The 19,604-nt window shown below is 49.9% G+C and overlaps 3 protein-coding genes across 3 annotated transcripts in view; 1 reads left to right on the forward strand and 2 right to left on the reverse strand.

The window, feature by feature from the left end:
* LOC136617429 (zinc finger protein 300-like) overlaps nt 1–19,604 on the forward strand; it is a 1,148,901-nt gene that overhangs the window by 485,915 nt on the left and 643,382 nt on the right. The window lies entirely within an intron of this gene.
* The window catches only part of LOC136617737 (zinc finger protein 84-like), a 133,177-nt gene that overhangs the window by 77,892 nt on the left and 35,681 nt on the right, over nt 1–19,604 (reverse strand). The gene's annotated exons all lie outside the window — the stretch shown is intronic.
* On the reverse strand, nt 327–14,924 carry LOC136618095 (zinc finger protein 300-like). Its single transcript, XM_066594303.1, has 3 exons — nt 14,822–14,924; nt 7,267–7,278; nt 327–1,906 (listed from the first exon to the last, which is right to left on the reverse strand). The coding sequence occupies exons 1-3, from the start codon at nt 14,922–14,924 to the stop codon at nt 750–752; spliced, it is 1,272 nt and encodes a 423-aa protein (XP_066450400.1). The 3' UTR covers nt 327–749.

Raw genomic sequence — 19,604 nt, forward strand, 5'->3', positions numbered from 1 at the left:
TTTACATGTCCTCTCTGTTTGGATCCTGCAGTGCAGGGGTCCCCAACTCCAGTCCTCAGGGACCCCAACAGGTCATGTTTTCAGGATATCCTATGGTATAATTACATCACCTGTGTAACACTGAGGGAATCCTGAAAACATGACCTGTTGGCGGTTCCCGAGGACTGGAGTTGGGGAACACTGGGCTAGTGGGTTAGGCTTATAAATACAAAATACCGACCTAAATACACAAGTGTAACGGGGGCCTTACAATAAATGCCTGATGGACATTGCTGTCAGCACCCGGAGCTCAACACACAGAAGGAAACGGCAGATTTGTGAACTTTTTTAATAAAGTATTGCAAATTCAATCACTGTTTTTGATCAATTCCATCACCTTTTTATCTGTATATCCTTTGTGACCGACAGCTGATCCGTCCACATGTTCTAAAGCAGAGGTTCTGTTAGTTCTCCGTCCCTCTGGATTCCCCTGCAGTCTGGGTGGTTTATGACCACAGTAATAGGAAGGCTCATGAGGACAATTCAGGGTCGCTGCTCTGGAAGTAAACCAGGATCTTCTCTTCTTCCATCCACAATACTTTTCCTCCATGGCTCACGCTCACAGGTCACCTCAGGTACATAGAATTTGGGCGTTTGCCAGATTCGTGTTGCTTCCACCCCAAAATAATAAGTCTTATTGGATGTTTAATGTCTGTCAATAACTGACTGGTTAAAAAATCTTTTTTGTTCCTACATCATTTCCACAATTTCTAGAAGGAATCTGGTTTCTTCTCTGTGTGAACTCTTTGATGTCTATCCAGGTGTGATTTGCTTGTAAAACATTTCCAACATTCATAACAAGTAAATGGCTTCTCTCCTGTGTGGCTTCTCTCGTGTCTAACAAGTTCTGATTTATTTGTAAAACATTTCCCACACTCAGAACATGAATATGGTTTCTCTCCTGTGTGAATTCTCTCATGTATACCAACATGTGATTTATTTGCAAAGCATTTCCCACATTGTGAACATGAATATGGCTTCTCTCCTGTGTGACTTCTCTCATGTATAACAAGATATGATTTATGTGTGAAACATTTCCCACATTCTGAACATGAATATGGCTTCTCTCCTGTGTGACTTCTCATGTGTCTATAAAAGCTTGATGTTTGTGTAAAACATTTCCCACATTCTGAACAAGTAAATGGTTTTTCTCCTGTGTGAATTATCTCATGTCTAATAAGATATGATTTTTCTGTAAAACATTTCCCACATTCTGAACATGAATAAGGCTTCTCTCCTGTGTGAATTATGTGATGTCGAATAAGATTTGATTTATCTGTAAAACATTTCCCACATTGCGAACATGAATATGGCTTCTCTCCTGTGTGACTTCTCTCATGTACAGCAAGATGTGATGTTCGAGAAAAACATTTTCCACATTCTGCACATGAATACGGCTTTTCTCCTGTGTGACTTCTCTCATGTTTAATAAGATGTGATTTTCGAGAAAAACATTTCCCACATTCTGCACATGAATACGGCTTCTCTCCTGTGTGACTTCTCTCATGCATAACAAGACTTGATTTCCGGGTAAAACATTTCCCACATTCTGAGCATGAATATGGCTTCTCTCCTGTGTGAATTGTTTTGTCATTAAAAACACTTGAGCTTCTTGACTGTTTTCTACTTTCATCCCATTGAAATATTTTCCCCCGATTCTGAGCCTCACTTGTGGTAACCATCTGAGATTGGTCAGAAGGTTCCTCATGATTAGGGGGGTTATATGATTGATCTGTACTGTGAAGTCCTGGAGGTACATTAAGGGGAATGAGGTTTTCTCCTGAAGAGCGCTGCACAATATCTTCATCTTCTACCTTGTAATTTACTGATAACATGAAGTTTCCCTCAGAGCTCTTATTCGGATTTTCTGTTAAAATTTAAAATGTATTTAAGATTTTTTGTACAAACTACAAAACTGAAAAAATTATAAAACATAGGCCGCCTGCACACGGGCGGAAATCCCGCGGCGGGATTTCCCGCGGGATTTCCGCCACTCAAAGCCTGCATAGGAGTGCATTACAATACGCACTCCTATGCAGACGGCCACGGCAAACAAGCCGCGGCATGTCCTATTTTTGTGCGGGGCTCGCGGAGCCTTGCACAGAAACGTCACTCACCCGGCCGCCGGCTCCGGTCTGCGCATGCGCCGGCACATGAAAGAGCCGGGGCCGCCGGGCGCGGGTGAGTACGCGCTCGTCTCTGCAGGCGCTCGGGTCGGGTCCCGCGGCGTGAATTCTCGCCGCCGGATCCGACCCGCTCGTCTGCAGGCAGCCATATTCTGGAAAAAAGTCCAGAAAGAAACTCCCTTTATATTTCCCATTCCTTTTGGACCTGGGAACTACAGGCCCGTTAATGACATCTGTAGTAGTAAAAATAATAGACACTTTTCTGAACAAGATGGTTGACCTCTTAAAAACCAACAACTGCTTGGATCCTAACTAGCACGGCCTTACTGGGGGCCGATCGTGGCACACCAAGTGCTTTAGGTCACAACAGTGCTGGATGTGCAACTAAGAAGAGGACAGTGTTCTACCTCTAGAGGAGCTGCAGCCACATCCTGCCTCCCATCATCGGCCCCTTCACATCCAGTGATCGGTTCTACTCTACAGGTCATTACGATGACACCAAATTTGTAGAGGTTTTGTTATGTTTTACTGCAGTTGAACAGTAAAAAAAAGCAAAAAAGAAACCTTTTTGCTTGTTGCCCCATTCTGAGCCCAGAGCATTTTATTTTCCCATTGGGAGCGGTATTATTTGGCTGCAGTTACATGGCTAATGGCGAGTCGCACCTCCCATCGATATCCCATCCGTGTGGGAGGCCGCACATCTGCATTTACTGTACTTAGGCGAGACTCGCAGGAAAGAGGACGTGTCTGACAGTATTGTTCTGTAAACACACCCATGGCAAACAATGGGCTCTATTATCTCGCATTATAGTTTGTTTAATACAATTTTGAGGTATCAATTTTTGATTGCTATTCCTGTTTTGGGGAAGCAGGATGAACAGAAAAACGGCTATTTTGTTTTTTTCAGCATTCTGGATGAAGTAACACCTAATAGTGCCGGTTGGTTTGGATATGGAACCAATTAGGTGTATTTTTGTATAAGAGAATGTGGTTTTCCGTAAAACCCCATAGATACCGCAGTCAGCAAGGCTTTAGCATCTGCAGAGTTAATCAGTGTCAGCGCCATCACGCTATGATGGGAAACCAAAGCCTGCTGAATCAGTGCCAGATTCACTTTGAACTCACGCCTGTACAGTTTTCCAACGACTGCAGTAACAGTGTACGATCTCCTTATTGTCGGGCAAAGCCCTAAGCTTCGGTCCCACCATTATGGGAGTGCAGGAGCCCCTGACTACAGATCGGTAGACTTTTCTGACCACATTCTAGACTGTATTTAAGGAATCCAGTTAAGTCTTTGGCACTTATGTATCTACGCCAGGAGTCCATGACCGTCCACCAGGAAGCTATACAGTTCTGCACGCTGGCTGCAGCGTTAGAATGGAACAACCAGGCGCTGCAAGCTGTGTATGCGAGGGACTTAAAGGCACAATTAACCTTTTACATGCTAAATAAGGCTCCACAAGTGCTAGGCTTGTGCTATACGTTACTGGGGTTATATTAGGTGTGGTACAACAATGACTTACAAATTCAATAGGAGGGAGATTCTGATTGGTTCCAAAAGTGGAACATTGACAAGATTCGTACTACAAATTTAGTGTAGTATTCTGGAAAACAGTTTTTGTGCAGTCTCTTTTTTTTGCATTCATCACATTGCCGGGTGGGGTTCTCTTTGAAAACTATGCATTAGATATTTATAAATCAGGGCGACCATCCCACCTCAATTGATGACCAAATCACCAGAGCCACCATGATCCCCAGAAATCACCAAAGTCACCAGGAGACCCAGAAATCACCAAAACCTCCGGGATACCCAGAACTCCCCAGAGCCACCGGGATCCCCAGAAGTCACCAGAAATCACCAGAGCCACCGGGACCCCCAGAAATCACCAGAGCCACCAGGATACCAAAGAATGACCAGAGCCACCAGGATACCAAAGAATGACCAGAGCCACCAGGACACACAGAAATCACCAGAGCCACCAGGACACCCAAAAATCACCAGGGCCACCAGGACACCCAGAAGCACCAGAGCCACCAGGACACCCCGAAATCACCAGAGCCACCAGGACACCCAGAAATCACCAGAGCCACCAGGACACCCAGAAATCACCAGAGCCACCAGGACACCCAGAAATCACCAGAGCCACCAGGACACCCAGGAATCACCAGAGCCACCAGGACACCCAGGAATCACCAGAGCCACCAGGACACCCAGAAGCACCAGAGCCACCAGGACACCCAGAAATCACCAGAGCCACCAGGATACCCCCAAATCACCAGAGCCACCAGGACACCCAGAAATCACCAGAGCCACCAGGACACCCAGAAATCACCAGAGCCACCAGGACACCCAGGAATCACCAGAGCCACCAGGACACCCAGGAATCACCAGAGCCACCAGGACACCCAGAAATCACCAGAGCCACCAGGACACCCAGAAATCACCAGAGCCACCAGGACACCCAGAAATCACCAGAGCCACCAGGACACCCAGAAGCACCAGAGCCACCAGGACACCCAGGAATCACCAGAGCCACCAGGACACCCAGGAATCACCAGAGCCACCAGGACACCCAGGAATCACCAGAGCCACCAGGACACCCAGGAATCACCAGAGCCACCAGGACACCCAGGAATCACCAGAGCCACCAGGACACCCAGGAATCACCAGAGCCACCAGGACACCCAGGAATCACCAGAGCCACCAGGACACCCAGAAGCACCAGAGCCACCAGGACACCCAGAAGCACCAGAGCCACCAGGATACCCAGAAATCACCAGAGCCACCAGGATACCCAGAAATCACCAGAGCCACCAGGATACCCAGAAATCACCAGAGCCACCAGGATACCCAGAAATCACCAGAGCCACCAGGATACCCCCAAATCACCAGAGCCACCAGGATACCCCCAAATCACCAGAGCCACCAGGATACCCCCAAATCACCAGAGCCACCAGGATACCCCCAAATCACCAGAGCCACCGGGAGACCCAGAAATCACCTGAGTCCCTAGGATACCCAGGAATCACCAGAACCACCAGGATACCTAGAAAATCTCCAAAGTCACCAGGAGACCCAGAAATCACCAGAACCACCAGGAGACCTAGAAAATCTCCAAAGTCACCAGGAGACCCAGAAATCACCAGAGCCACCAGGACACCCAGGACTCACCAGAGCCACCAGGACACCCAAAAATCACCAGAGCCACCAGGACACCCAGGAATCACCAGAGCCACCAGGACACCCAGGAATCACCAGAGCCACCAGGACACCCAGGAATCACCAGAGCCACCAGGACACCCAGAAATCACCAGAGCCACCAGGACACCCAGAAATCACCAGAGCCACCAGGACACCCAGAAATCACCAGAGCCACCAGGACACCCAGAAATCACCAGAGCCACCAGGACACCCAGAAATCACCAGAGCCACCAGGACACCCAGAAATCACCAGAGCCACCAGGACACCCAGAAGCATCAGAGCCACCAGGACACCCAGGAATCACCAGAGCCACCACGACACCCAGAAGCACCAAAGCCACCAGGATACCCCAAAATCACCAGAGCCACCAGGACACCCAGGAATCACCAGAGCCACCAGGACACCCAGGAATCACCAGGGCCACCAGGACACCCAGGAATCACCAGGGCCACCAGGACACCCAGGAATCACCAGGGCCACCAGGACACCCAGGAATCACCAGGGCCACCAGGACACCCAGGAATCACCAGGGCCACCAGGACACCCAGGAATCACCAGGGCCACCAGGACACCCAGAAATCACCAGAGCCACCAGGACACCCAGAAGCACCAGAGCCACCAGGATACCCCAAAATCACCAGAGCCACCAGGATACCCAGAAATCACCAGAGCCACCAGAATACCCAGAAATCACCAGAGCCACCAGGATAACCCCAAATCACCAGAGCCACCAGGATACCCCCAAATCACCAGAGCCACCAGGATACCCCCAAATCACCAGAGCCACCAGGATACCCAGAAATCACCAGATCCACCAGGATACCCCCAAATCACCAGAACCACCAGGAGACCCAGAAATCACCTGAGTCCCTAGGATACCCAGGAATCACCAGAACCACCAGGATGCCTAGAAAATCTCCAAAGTCACCAGGAGACCCAGAAATCACCAGAGCCACCAGGAGACCCAGCAGTCAGCTACTATCACAAGGGAGAAAGAAAAAAAACGACCTGTACCTCTAGTAGTGACCTACAATTCACAGCGAGAGGTACTAAGGAAAACCACAAATAAACTCCATCACACCCTACACAAGGATGAACGTCTGACCACCATATTCCCGGACCCTCGGCGGCTATGTTACAGGCAACCTCCAAGTCTGAGGAGATTTAGATTGCATGCACGTTGCGATCACATGTCTACACCTACAAGGCAATGCTGCCATCTATTGGCTAACACAATCCAAAGCAAGGCAGCAACAGTGTGAATCCAGTGTTCCAATTTTGGAACATTGGCAAATAAAAGGTTAAAGATGAACTGGCAGGCAGCGATCTACCCTTGTCTCTGGAGAGCTTAATCATTTTAGCCTGCAGGATTGATATTACTTTTAGAAAGTGCCAATATGAACTCTTTCATGAAAAAAAGAAGACTTTGCCTGGCTTCGAGCTTCTCCAAACCCCTTCCACACTTTCTGCTCCTTCTGCTAGAGAAGCCATAGAGGTTGATAGAAGCTTATATCAGCGTATCATTTAAGGGGAAGAATGCAAAAAACTTACACACACAATGTGGTGGAGATGCATTTCTCCCAATATCCTGCCCAATGAAGCTGTAAGACTCTGCCACCTGCCCTAGAGGACACCGAGTCCTCTCCAAGGTCCCTAGTTTCAGTATATCTGACATATAGTTGCTAGTTTACCAAGGTGGCTTATCTCAACTCAAACATTGCAGAACACTTCATCTACCAGGCCTTGTATACCAGACATTATACCCATGCTACTCTTAAAAAAAAGATTGGAGCTCTAGGAAGATAATTTGCATATTCTCGGTGCATTCTGGGAAGACTGTAGAGTCACTGTGAGCAGGAAGATTGCTGAGTTTAGCCGCTCGGAGGGCATCGCCAGACCAGAGGTTGGATCTCCAGAAAGATAACTTGCATATTCCCGATGCGTTGTGGCAAGAGGGTAGAGTCACTGTGAGGATTGCTGGGTTTAGCCGGGTCTAGCGGCTCGGAGGACATTGCCGGACTGCGCTCGGTGGGGTTTTATGCGTAGAAGCATCTTATAGGTTATATATCATCACTGGAATTCTTGACCTTTAAAAGTTTGGAAGTGACATCAACTGACAACATGGAAGAAGAGGACCATATGGGGAGCTGCAGAGTATGCTATATGTTACAGACCGACCAGAGGAAAAGCCAAACTTCACCGGCCAGAAATGTAAGCTTGTGTCTCTACTGGAGGAAAAGGTGTGTAGTCTTCAGGAGAGAATAGTGTGAGGGGTTAATTCTAGATTTTCCCTTGTCTTAGAATAAATAAGAAAAATACATTTAATTTCTTTTTCCAAACTTACTCCTTATCTGTCCTGTTCTCGCTATGTGACCCTGAAACTTGCCTTATCTGTCCTTCCACACATGTTATCCTGTTTCCCTATTCATGTTCCGAGAAATCTTGTCCAAGGACATGTTCTGCTTTGATACAACTGTCACCGAGCGTTGATATATTGTTTATGTAGGAGACGTCTTTGAAGGTGTATTGTTCATTATAATGTCCAGATGTCCAGCGACCCCGGGCATGCGCAGTAACTATATCATTACGTCAGCAAACTTCTTCTATAACTTCTGTAACTCTGAATAAACTTCACTTCGCTTATGACAATCCCATGGTGCATGTGGCTGTCTATTTGCGTCGTCTGAGTACTCACATCTAAGACTAATTCGGAAGCAGACAGCATTAGCTGAGCGGTCTGTTTGACCCCCCACAATAGCTACATTGTAACTTATTAACCCCTTAATGACACGGCCTATTTTGGCGTTGAGGACCAAGCGATTTTTTGGTATTTTTCCATCTCCATTTTTCAAAAGCCATAACTTTTTTATTTTTCCGTGGACGCGGCCGTATAAGGGCTTGTTTTTTGCGTGGCAAGCTGTAGTTTTTATCGGTGCCACTTTTGGGTATATAGACAATATCGTAAAACTTTTTTTTTTTTTTTTTTAATGATAGCAGGGAGAGAAAACGCATCAATTCTGCCATAGATTTTTTTTTTTTTTTTACAGCGTTAATCATGCAGCATAAATGACACACTAAATTTTTTCTGCGGGTCGGTATGGTAACAACGATACCAAAATTGTTATATTTTTTTTAGGTTTTTACACTTTTTTGCAATAAAACCCCCTTTTTTTGGAAATCTTTTTTTTTTCTCTATAGCTGCATTCAAAGTCATGTAACTTTTTTATTTTTCTATGTACGGAGCTCTTTAAGGGCTTATTTTTTGCGAGACAAGCTGTAGTTTTTATTGGTACCATTTTGGGAAATGTACGGCTTTTTTGATCACTTTTATTGCATTTTTTGTGAGGCAAAATGCTAAAAATTAGCATTTTGCCTCTGTTTTTTAGCGTTTTTTTTTACGCTTTTTGTCGTACAAAATAAAAAGCGTGTTCAACTTTTTGTACACGTCGTTACGGACGCGTCAATACCCAATATGTGGGGTTTTAGTTTTTTTTCCCTTTTTTTATGCTAATATTAGAAAAAGCATAAAAAAGGGGTTTTTTACATTTTTTTTTTTACATTTTTCTTTTTTTTACACTTTTCTTTTCTTTTTTTTATACTATTTGAGTCCCTCTGAGGGACTTACATCACTGTGCCTATGATCGCTGTCATAAGGCATGGCAAAGCTACTGCTCTGCCATGCCTTATTGCTTGTACAGCGATTATAGGCACAGGCAATACAGGACGCCAGTGTCTGGCGTCCTGTTGCCATGGTGACAGGCCGGGCTCTCGCGATAACATCGCGAGTTCCGGCCGGAGACACACAGGGATCGCGATCCCTCTGTGAACTCTTTCCCTGCCGCGATCTACTTAGATTGCGGCAGGGAAGGGGTTAACAGCGGGGGGGGGGGGCGCATCTCCGATGTCCCCCCGCTGTTGGAGCGGGACGCCGGCTGTGACTGACAGCCGGCTCCCGCTGCGGGATAGCGCGGGATCTTATGTGATCCCGTGCTATCTCCAGGACGTACCAGGTACGTCATGTTGCGGGAAGTATCAGGCTGCCATGACGTACCAGGTACGTCCAGGAGCGGGAAGGGGTTAAGGAAGGTGAGGATTTCCTTGACAGAGTAGAAGAAAGTCTTCAAAATGTAGGAGAAGAAATGTCCAGTGTACCTGCAGAAGCCGAGGAATGGAAGCATGTGACCCAAAGAAACAGGAGGTTTAGGAGTCAGCCAGCACCCATACTGCTTGGGAACCGGTACTAGGTTCTTGAGCAGAAGAACAACAAAGAGGTGCAGCAAGAAATTGCTTTACCCGCAAAGAACAGTCTAGTAAGTACCCGAATCCTCCCAGAATCCTCCCAGATGGAGAAGAAGAAGTGTTGTTGTGAAGAGAAGGAGAGTTGGGTTGTGGGGGATTCCCTATTGAGAGGAACAGAGGCCGCTGTCTGCAGACCTGACACCTCATGAGAGGTGTGCTGGCTTCTAGGTGCACAAATCAAAGATGTGTCTGATAGGCTGTCAAGACTCTTCAGTCCTACAGAACACCCCCATTCCTACTAATACAGGTAGGGACAAATGACACTGCAAAAAAGGACCTGGCAACTATCTGCAGAGACTCTGAAGACCTTGGAAAGAAGGTGAAGGAACCAGGGGCTCAGGTGGTCTTCTCATCCATCCTCCCAGTGGATGGCCAAGGAATAACAAGATGGAACAGAATTCTAGAGGTGAACAACTGGCTACACCGATGGTGCCGTCAGCAAAGATTTGGATTCCTAGGCAATGGAGTGAATTACCTATATGATGGACTACTTGCTAGAGACGGGTTGTACCTTACAAAAACAGGTAAGCATTCATTTGGTGGGCGCCTTGCTTCACCCATTAGGAGAGCTTTACACTAGAATATGGGAAGGGAAGTAAAAGGTAAAAAAATACAGCTAATGAATACGTTTGAGAACCTTGGTATTGGAAGTGGAAAGAAAGAACAAAGACAGAAAATTCAGAAGGAAAGTAGAGGAGCAAGAGACCCCGATCACAAACTAACATGTTTCTACACAAATGCCCAGAGTATGGGAAACGAGCAAGGAGAATTGGAGCTCCTAACACAGGAAGAGAAATATGATGTCATAGGCATCACGGACACTTGGTGGGATGATACACATGATTGGATACAAGGCTTGAAGGATACAATGTATCTATAAGGAACAGACCTAATAAAGGGGAGGAGATGTTGTGTTGTATGTTAGGACAACATTCATCCCCACAGAGATTCAAGCTTCAGAGCTGGGAGTTCTGTAGAAACTGTTTGGGTAAGAATACAAGGAGAGAACAACAGAATGGACACCATTGTAGGCATTTACTATAGGCCACCTGGACAAGCAGAAGATATGGAGGAACTCTTTCTACATCAGATGGCCAAGCTCTCAAAGAAGCCCAACATAGGGATCATGGGAGATTTTACCCATCCAGACATTTGTTGGGAATCTCTCAGGTAAAAGTAATGGATCCAACAAATTCTTATCGGCTCTTGTGACAACTTTATCTTCCAGAAGGCAGAAGAGAAAACAAGGGGATCTGCTATCTTGGACCTAATTCCTACCAACAGGGACGGAATGGTTGAGGAAGTAAGGGTGGCTGGGACCTTAGGAGGCAGGGATCATGATATCCTTGGATGTTGGATAACAAGGGGAGGAAGACCTGAGAAGACTCAGACCTCAAGGGTGGATTTCAGAAAGGCAGATTTTAATGGACTCAGAAAGGGGAAGAATCCAATGGCTGGATGTTCTTAAGGACAGAAATGTCCAAGAAGGTTGGGCAATATTGTGAAATGAGATTCTCAGAGCACAATCGTTACCAATCCCTAAAAGAAGGAAGAATGGGAAGCATTTAAAGAGACCCGGATGAATGAACACAGAAAAAATAAAATTTGCAATGTCAGTGAAAACCGGTGTTGTGGCCCTCAGACAAGGGTGGCATGGTGTGACTGTATAACCTGGCACCGCTGTAATCCTACCGACCCGCCGAGGATACGTTACCATCCAAGCTGCACGGCGAAAGACAGAAAAATGTAACGGCTCCAACACTGACGGAACGGCTTGTCTTCTTCCCATCCGCCCCAAACCCCTTATTTTGCCCCAATGTCCTCCGCAGGGATTATATATACCCCCACATTATCCTACTGCCATGTACTATACACATTATTCTATCCGGAGTGCTCCGCACAGCTTGTATCTGCCCCCCAGCATTCTGCACTGATGCAACAAATGTGACATGGGGCCTAAAAACCAATCCAAGAACATCTGCACTCCAAAACCCAAATGGTGCTCCTCTCCCTCTGAGCCTGCAGGGGGCACCGCTGTACTGCGAGAGACCAACTAATATAAGAGATTTGTGGCCCAGGTGGAGAAGTCAGCCCTGAAATAGAGTATCTAAAGATATTTGAAATATTCATTTTGCAGCATCTGTAAACATCTGTGGGGTCAGGATGCCCAGAACGCTCCTGGCTGGACGCCCCGCGGGGTCTGGATGCCCAGAACGCTCCTGGCTGGACGCCCCGCGGGGTCTGGATGCCCAGAACGCTCCTGGCTGGACGCCCCGCGGGGTCTGGATGCCCAAAACGCTCCTCGCTGGACGCCCCGCTGGGTCTGGATGCCCAGAACGCTCCTGGCTGGACGCCCCGCGGGGTCTGGATGCCCAAAACGCTCCTCGCTGGACGCCCCGCTGGGTCTGGATGCCCAGAACGCTCCTGGCTGGACGCCCCGCGGGGTCTGGATGCCCAGAACGCTCCTGGCTGAAGGCCCTGCGGGGTCAGCATGGTCAGAAGACTCCTGGCTAGATGCCCCGCAGGGTCAGGATACTCAGAACACTTCTGGCTGGACGCCCATCGGGGTCCGGATGCCCAGATCACTCCTAGCTGGACGCCCAACGGGGTTGGGATACCCAGAACACTCCTGGCTGGACGCCCAGTGGGGTCCGGATGTCCAGAACACTCCTAGCTGGACGCCCTACGGGGTTGGGATACCCAGAACACTCCTGGCTGGACGCCCCGCAGGGTCAGGATACTCCGAACACTCCTGGCTGGACGCCCCGCAGGGTCAGGATACTCAGAACACTCCTGGCTGGACGCCCCGCGGGGTCAGCATGGTCAGAAGACTCCTGGCTAGATGCCCCGCAGGGTCAGGATACTCAGAACACTTCTGGTTGGATGCCGATCGGGGTCCGGATGACCAGATCACTCCTGGCTGGACGCCCAGTGGGGTCCGGATGTCCAGAACACTCCTAGCTGGACGCCCAATGGGGTTGGGATACCCAGAACACTCCTAGCTGGACGCCCAGTGGGGTCCGGATGTCCAGAACACTCCTAGCTGGACGCCCAACGGGGTTGGGATACCCAGAACACTCCTGGCTGGACGCCCCGCAGGGTCAGGATACTCAGAACACTCCTGGCTGGACACCCCGCGGGGTCAGCATGGTCAGAAGACTCCTGGCTAGATTCCCCGCAGGGTCAGGATACTCAGAACACTTCTGGCTGGACGCCCATCGGGGTCCGGATGCCCAGATCACTCCTGGCTGGACGCCCCATGGGGTCAGGATGCCCAGAACACTCCTGGCTGGACGCCCCATGGGTTCCAGATGCCCAGAACGCTCCTGGCTGGATGCTCCAAATTGGGGTCTGTAAAACATCCTGAAAGAAAGAGACCTCAAAATCCCCCAGATGCTCTGTCACTTCCGAGGCCGGTGTGTGAGTCCCAAAGAGCCACAAGTTTAGACCGGTGGGAGAATCAGTGTGATGACAGCTCGCTTGTGTTTCTCCTACTCTTACCATAAAAAAGGGATTCATCTTAAAAACTGGGACACATTTTAGGATTTGGTCTCCCCTTACTGACCAAAAATAAATAGAACAGAAAATCCCTTAAACAAACAGCAGCAAGACCACCTGCCGCCCTGGTGTGATGGACAGAGACCACCTGCCGCCCTGGTGTGACGGAGAGAAATCACCTGCCGCCCTGGTGTGACGGAGAGAAATCACCTGCCGCCCTGGTGTGACGGAGAGAGACCACCTGCCGCCCTGGTGTGACGGAGAGAGACCACCTGCCGCCCTGGTGTGACAGAGAGAGACCACCTGCCGCCCTGGTGTGACAGAGAGAGACCACCTGCCGCCCTGGTGTGACGGAGAGAGACCACCTGCCGCCCTGGTGTGACGGACAGAGACCACCTGCAGCCCTGGTGTGACGGAGAGAGACCACCTGCCGCCCTGGTGTGACGGAGAGAGACCACCTGCCGCCCTGGTGTGACGGAGAGAGACCACCTGCCGCCCTGGTGTGACGGAGAGAGACCACCTGCCGCCCTGGTGTGACGGAGAGAGACCACCTGCCGCCCTGGTGTGACGGAGAGAGACCACCTGCCGCCCTGGTGTGACGGAGAGAGACCACCTGCCGCCCTGGTGTGACGGAGAGAGACCACCTGCCGCCCTGGTGTGACGGAGAGAGACCACCTGCCGCCCTGGTGTGACGGAGAGAGACCACCTGCCGCCCTGGTGTGACGGAGAGAGACCACCTGCCGCCCTGGTGTGACGGAGAGAGACCACCTGCCGCCCTGGTGTGACGGAGAGAAACCACCTGCCGCCCTGGTGTGACGGAGAGAAACCACCTGCCGCCCTGGTGTGACGGAGAGAAACCACCTGCCGCCCTGGTGTGACGGAGAGAAACCACCTGCCGCCCTGGTGTGACGGACAGAGACCACCTGCCGCCGTGGTGTGACGGACAGAGACCACCTGCCGCCGTGGTGTGACGGACAGAGACCACCTGCCGCCGTGGTGTGACGGACAGAGACCACCTGCCGCCGTGGTGTGACGGACAGAGACCACCTGCCGCCGTGGTGTGACGGACAGAGACCACCTGCCGCCCTGCTGTGACGGACAGAGACCACCTGCCGCCCTGGTGTGACGGACAGAGACCACCTGCCGCCCTGGTGTGACGGACAGAGACCACCTGCCGCCCTGGTGTGACGGACAGAGACCACCTGCCGCCCTGGTGTGACGGACAGAGACCACCTGCAGCCCTGGTGTAACGGGGGCGATGAGGTGATGGCAGCTATTCCCGAAGAGCCATATAAGACCCCCAACGAGACACAGTAAGGTATAGCAGACATTACTGTATGGCGGTCAGTAGAGAACCATCATCAAGGTACTTACAATGTGAAGACGAGCGTCAGCGGCACTCATTGTAAGACCCAAGGGGTTAATCTGTGTTCTCTCACATCTCGGCCATTAGTGCTGCTGATCATCACCGCTGCTCAGCCCCAAATACCAAGCCTAAGCCCAATACATGACCGGACCCATAGAAGAGCCGGGGACGATTTCTATACATTCCCGGCCCCTCCTGCACATAACACCGTGTATCACCGCCTGAAGGGTTACTAGAGCGCTAAGGAGCAACCACACCTTAAAGAACCCCCCCAGCTCATCATCACCTACCTGTAGGAACGTCCTCCTCCACCTCACTCTTCCACGGGTGATCGCCCCTCATCCTCTCTTCTTCTACCTCCACTTTAATATCATCTTCACCCTGATGTGTCATATGGGATAATTCAGTACAATATGGCGGAGCGGCGGGAAATTTAACCAGACAGCTCCACCCCCTATATAGTGCAGGACCAGACAGCTCCACCCCCTATATAGAGCAGGACCAGACAGCTCCACCCCCTATATAGTGCAGGACCAGAGAGCTCCACCGCCTTTATAGAACAGGACCAGAGAGCTCCACCCCCTATATAGAGCAGGAGAACATAGCTCCAGGCCCTATATAAAGCAGGAGAGCATAGCTCCATCCCTATACAGAGCAGGAACAGAGAGCTCCACCTCCTATATAGAGCAAGAGAACAGAGCTCCACCCCCTACATTGAGCAGGCCTAGAGATTCACTCCCTATAGAATAATAATAATCTTTATTTGTATGGCGCCAACTTATTCCGCAGCGCTTTCAGGCGTGGATAAATGCAAAACAATACAACAATTACAATGTGAGGTACATTGGGTTAGACACAAATGGGTTGGGGGAAGTACAGGAGTGGCAAGGGGTGGGGGGAGGAGCAAGGCATGGGGAACACAGGCAATAGGGGATTTCATGTGCAGATCATTTATTAAAAGGCAAACGGGGTGGGGTGCCATGAGGAGGTGCGTTATTAAGGCACGTCTGAAATTTCGTGCATCAGGAATTGTCCGGATGCCTTGGGGTAGAGCATTCCAGAGGATGGGTGCTGCTCTGGTGAAGTCCTGTAGGTGAGCATGTGAGGTTCGTATTGCAGGGGTGTTTAGTCTGAGGGTGTTAGCCGATCGGAGTGAGCGGGCTGGGAGGTGTACAGACAGGAGGGAGGCGATGTATGGTGGTGCAGCGCCATGCAGAGCTTTGTGAGTGAGGTAAAGGAGTTTACATTTAGTTCTGCAGTGGATGGGCAGCCAATGCAGCGACTGGCATAATGCAGAGGCGTCTGAATAACGACTGGATAGAAAAATGAGTCTAGCTGCTGCATTTAGTATGGATTGGAGCGGAGCGAGTCTAGTGTGGGGGAGGCCAATGAGTAGCGAGTTGCAGTAGTCAAACCGGGAGTGGATGAGGGCGACCACGAGCGTCTTTAGCGTGTCCGTGGTTGGGAACGGACGTATTTTAGCAATATTTCTGAGGTGCATGTGGCATGTTTGGGCCAGAGATTGGATATGGGGGGCAAAGGAGAGGTCAGAGTCCAGTGTGACCCCAAGGCATCGGGCATGCCGTCTGGGGGTTATAATGGTGCCAGACACTGGAATGGAGATGTTGAAGGGAGGTCGTCTGGAAGGTAGAAAGCTGAGGAGGTCAGTTTTAGAGAGGTTTAGTTTGAGGTAAAGGGAGGACATAGTGTTAGAGACAGCGGACAGACAGTCGGTGATATTTTGGAGGAATGGTCCGGAGATCTCACGAGAGGAGGTGGATAGTTGGGTGTCATCAGCGTAGAGATGGTATTGGAGGCCGAATCTGTGGATGGTTTGTCCAATTGGGGCAGTATAGATAGAGAAGAGAAGGGGACCAAGGACCGAGCCCTAGGGTACCCCAACAGTGAGAAGAAGTGGAGCAGAGATAGAACCAGCAAAGGAGACACTGAAAGAGCGGTCAGAGAGGTAGGAAGAGAACCAGGAGAGAGCAGTATCCTTTAGACCAATAGAGCGGAGCATAGTGAGAAGGAGGTTATGGTCGACAGTGTCAAATGCAGCAGAGAGGTCAAGGAGGATTAGTAGGGAGTAATCACCTCTCGACTTTGCAGTCATCAGGTCATTTGATACTTTTGTGAGGGCAGTTTCGGTCAAGTGTAGAGAGCGGAAAGCAGACTGGAGGGCGTCGAGGAGTGAGTTGTCAGAGAGAAAGCGAGTAAGGCGAGAGTAGACCAGGCGTTCCAGTAATTTGGAGATGAAGGGGAGGTTTGAGAGGTGTATATAGAGCAGGACCATAGCTCCACCCCTATATAAAGCAGGACCAGAGAGATCCAACCCCTATATGGAGAAGAAGCAGAGAGCTCCAGCCCGCCATATAGAACAGGAGCAGGGAGCTCCACCTCCCCTATAGAACAAAACCAGAGCAGCACTCCCTATATAAAGCAGGACCACAGAGCTCCACCCCCTATATAGAGCAGGACCAGAGAGCTCCGCCCCCTATATAGATGTACTACAGGGCTCAGCACCACCTACCTGCCAGTTCTCCGGGACATCTTCCTCCGGACGGTCCTGGGAATACGGAGGATGGGGACATCTCTCTGGGGGGTTTCTCCTCCTGGCTCCATCTGTGGAGACACACAGTGATGGAATAGCAGATGACGAGCGTATCTAGGTGACCCCAATGACCGTCTCCCCTCCTTACACTGCTGATCAGCCCTTATATCCGGCTCTTCTGCTTCATCTATAACCTCAACCTTAATGTCCATCAGATTTTCCCCCTAAACAGGGAAGAAGAATGTAAAATGCTATTCAGTTCCATCACTTTATGGTGAGATCCTGGTGAGACCTCAGCACCATCTACCTGCCAGTTCTCCGGGACATCTTCCTCCAGACGGTCCTGGGAATACGGAGGACGCGGACATCTCTCTGGGGGACATCTCCTCCCGGCTCCATCTGTGGAGACACAGTGATGGAATAGATTATCTCCATGTGATGAACAGATGATGGGAGGATCTAGGTCACCCCAAAGCCAGTCTCCCCTCCTTACACTGCTGATCAGCCCTTATATCCGGCTCTTCTGCTTCATCTATAACCTCAACCTTAATGTCCATCAGATTATCACCCTAAACAGAGAAGAAGAATGTAAAATGCTATTTAGTTCCATCACTTTATGGTCAGATCCTGGTGAGACCTCAGCGTTATCTACCTGCTGGTTCTCCAGGACATCTTCCTCTGGACTGTCCTTGGAATACGGAGGACGGGGACATCTCTCTGGGGGACATCTCCTCCCGGCTCCATCTGTGGAGACACACAGTGATGGATACATGAGCTCCTGTATATCAGACACTTCTCGGTGTATCAGGATAAATAATCTTCTGCTCCTGATAACCATCAGCCTGGCACTGACATCCACGGTTCTGAGCTGCCACTCCATACAGAGATTTGTGCAATGAGAGAAGTGGCTGTCTCAAGTAAGCTGCGCTGGCCAGTCAGAGCAACATAGACTAACGATGCTCATTGCATATCGGCCACGAAGGGTTGGGACTACAATGAAATACCAACATGAGAACCCAGGAAAGACAGATCCGCAGCAGTGTGCACATACAGGAGGGCACTAGGCAACATAACCCCAGCTCTCCTGCCTCTGGAAACCTTCATCCCAGAGCTGGAGAACACTGAGATATAATGGGCATTACTATAGTCTTGGGGCTTTTGTTATATTCTGAGCTGTCAGTATAAAACCATCAGCCTCACATTTACAGTGTCACAGGCCAGAAGACAAGTGTCAGCGACAGACCCCCATTATCACCGATTGTGTAGCATAAAATGTAACCTGTGTTTTCACATATCCCGGACCTCACAAGATCCACAGAAGAGTCGGGGGGAGGATTTCTATACCTTCCCGTCCCGTCCTGCCCTTAACACTGTGTATCACCGCCTGAAGGGTTACTAAAACACTAAGGAGCAACCCAACCTTAAGGAACCCCCCAGCTCATCATCACCTACCTGCGGGAACGTCCTCCTCCACTTCACTCTTCCACGGGTGATCGCCCCTCATCATCTCCTCTTCTACCTCCACTTTAATATCATCTTCACCCTGATGTGTCATATGGAATAATTCAGTACAATATGGCAGAGCGGCAGGAAATCTAACCGGACACCGAAATGTATGACTGCCGGAGGAAAGAGCTCCACCCCCTATATAGAGCAGAACCAGAGAGCTCCACCCCCTATATAGAGCAGAACCAGAGAGCTCCACCCCCTATATAGAGCAGAACCAGAGAGCTCCACCCCCTATATAGAGCAGAACCAGAGAGCTCCACCCCGTAAATAGAGCAGGAACAGAGAGCCCCACCCCTTATAAAAAAAAAAAATAGGACCAGAGAACTCCACCCCCTATCTAGAGCAGGACCAGAGCGCTCCACCCCCTATATACAGCAGGACCAGAGAGCTCCACCCCCTATATACAGCAGGACCAGACAGCTCCATCCCCTATATACAGCAGGACCAGAGAGCTCCACCCCCTATATAGAGGAGAACCACAGAGCCCCACCCCCTATATAGAGGAAAGAGCTCCACCCCCTATATAGAACCGGACCAGAGAGCTCCACCCAATCTATAAAACAGGACCATAGCTCCACCACCTCTATAGAGCAGGAGCACAGAGCTCCACTCCCTATAAAGAGCACAACAAAAGTTCTCCACACCCCTATATAGAACAGTACTAGATACATCTCCACCCCCTATATAACACAGAAGCAAAGAACTCAACCCCTATATAGAGCAGGACCATAGAGCTTCACCCCCTCTATAGAGCAGGACCATAGAGCTTCACCCCCTCTATAGAGCAGGACCATAGAGCTTCACCCCCTCTATAGAGCAGGACCATAACTGCACCCCTCTATACAGCAGGACCATAGCTGCACCCCCCCAATAGAGCAGGACCAGAGAGCTCCACCCTTCATATAGAGCACGAGCACAGAGCTCTACTCCCTATAAAGAGCATAACCAAAGTTCTCCACACCCCTATATAGAGCAGAACCAGAGCTCCACCCCCTATATAGAACAGGACCAGA

This window comes from Eleutherodactylus coqui, chromosome 1 (assembly GCF_035609145.1).
Source record: "Eleutherodactylus coqui strain aEleCoq1 chromosome 1, aEleCoq1.hap1, whole genome shotgun sequence".
NCBI classification, from domain to species: Eukaryota; Metazoa; Chordata; class Amphibia; order Anura; family Eleutherodactylidae; genus Eleutherodactylus; species Eleutherodactylus coqui.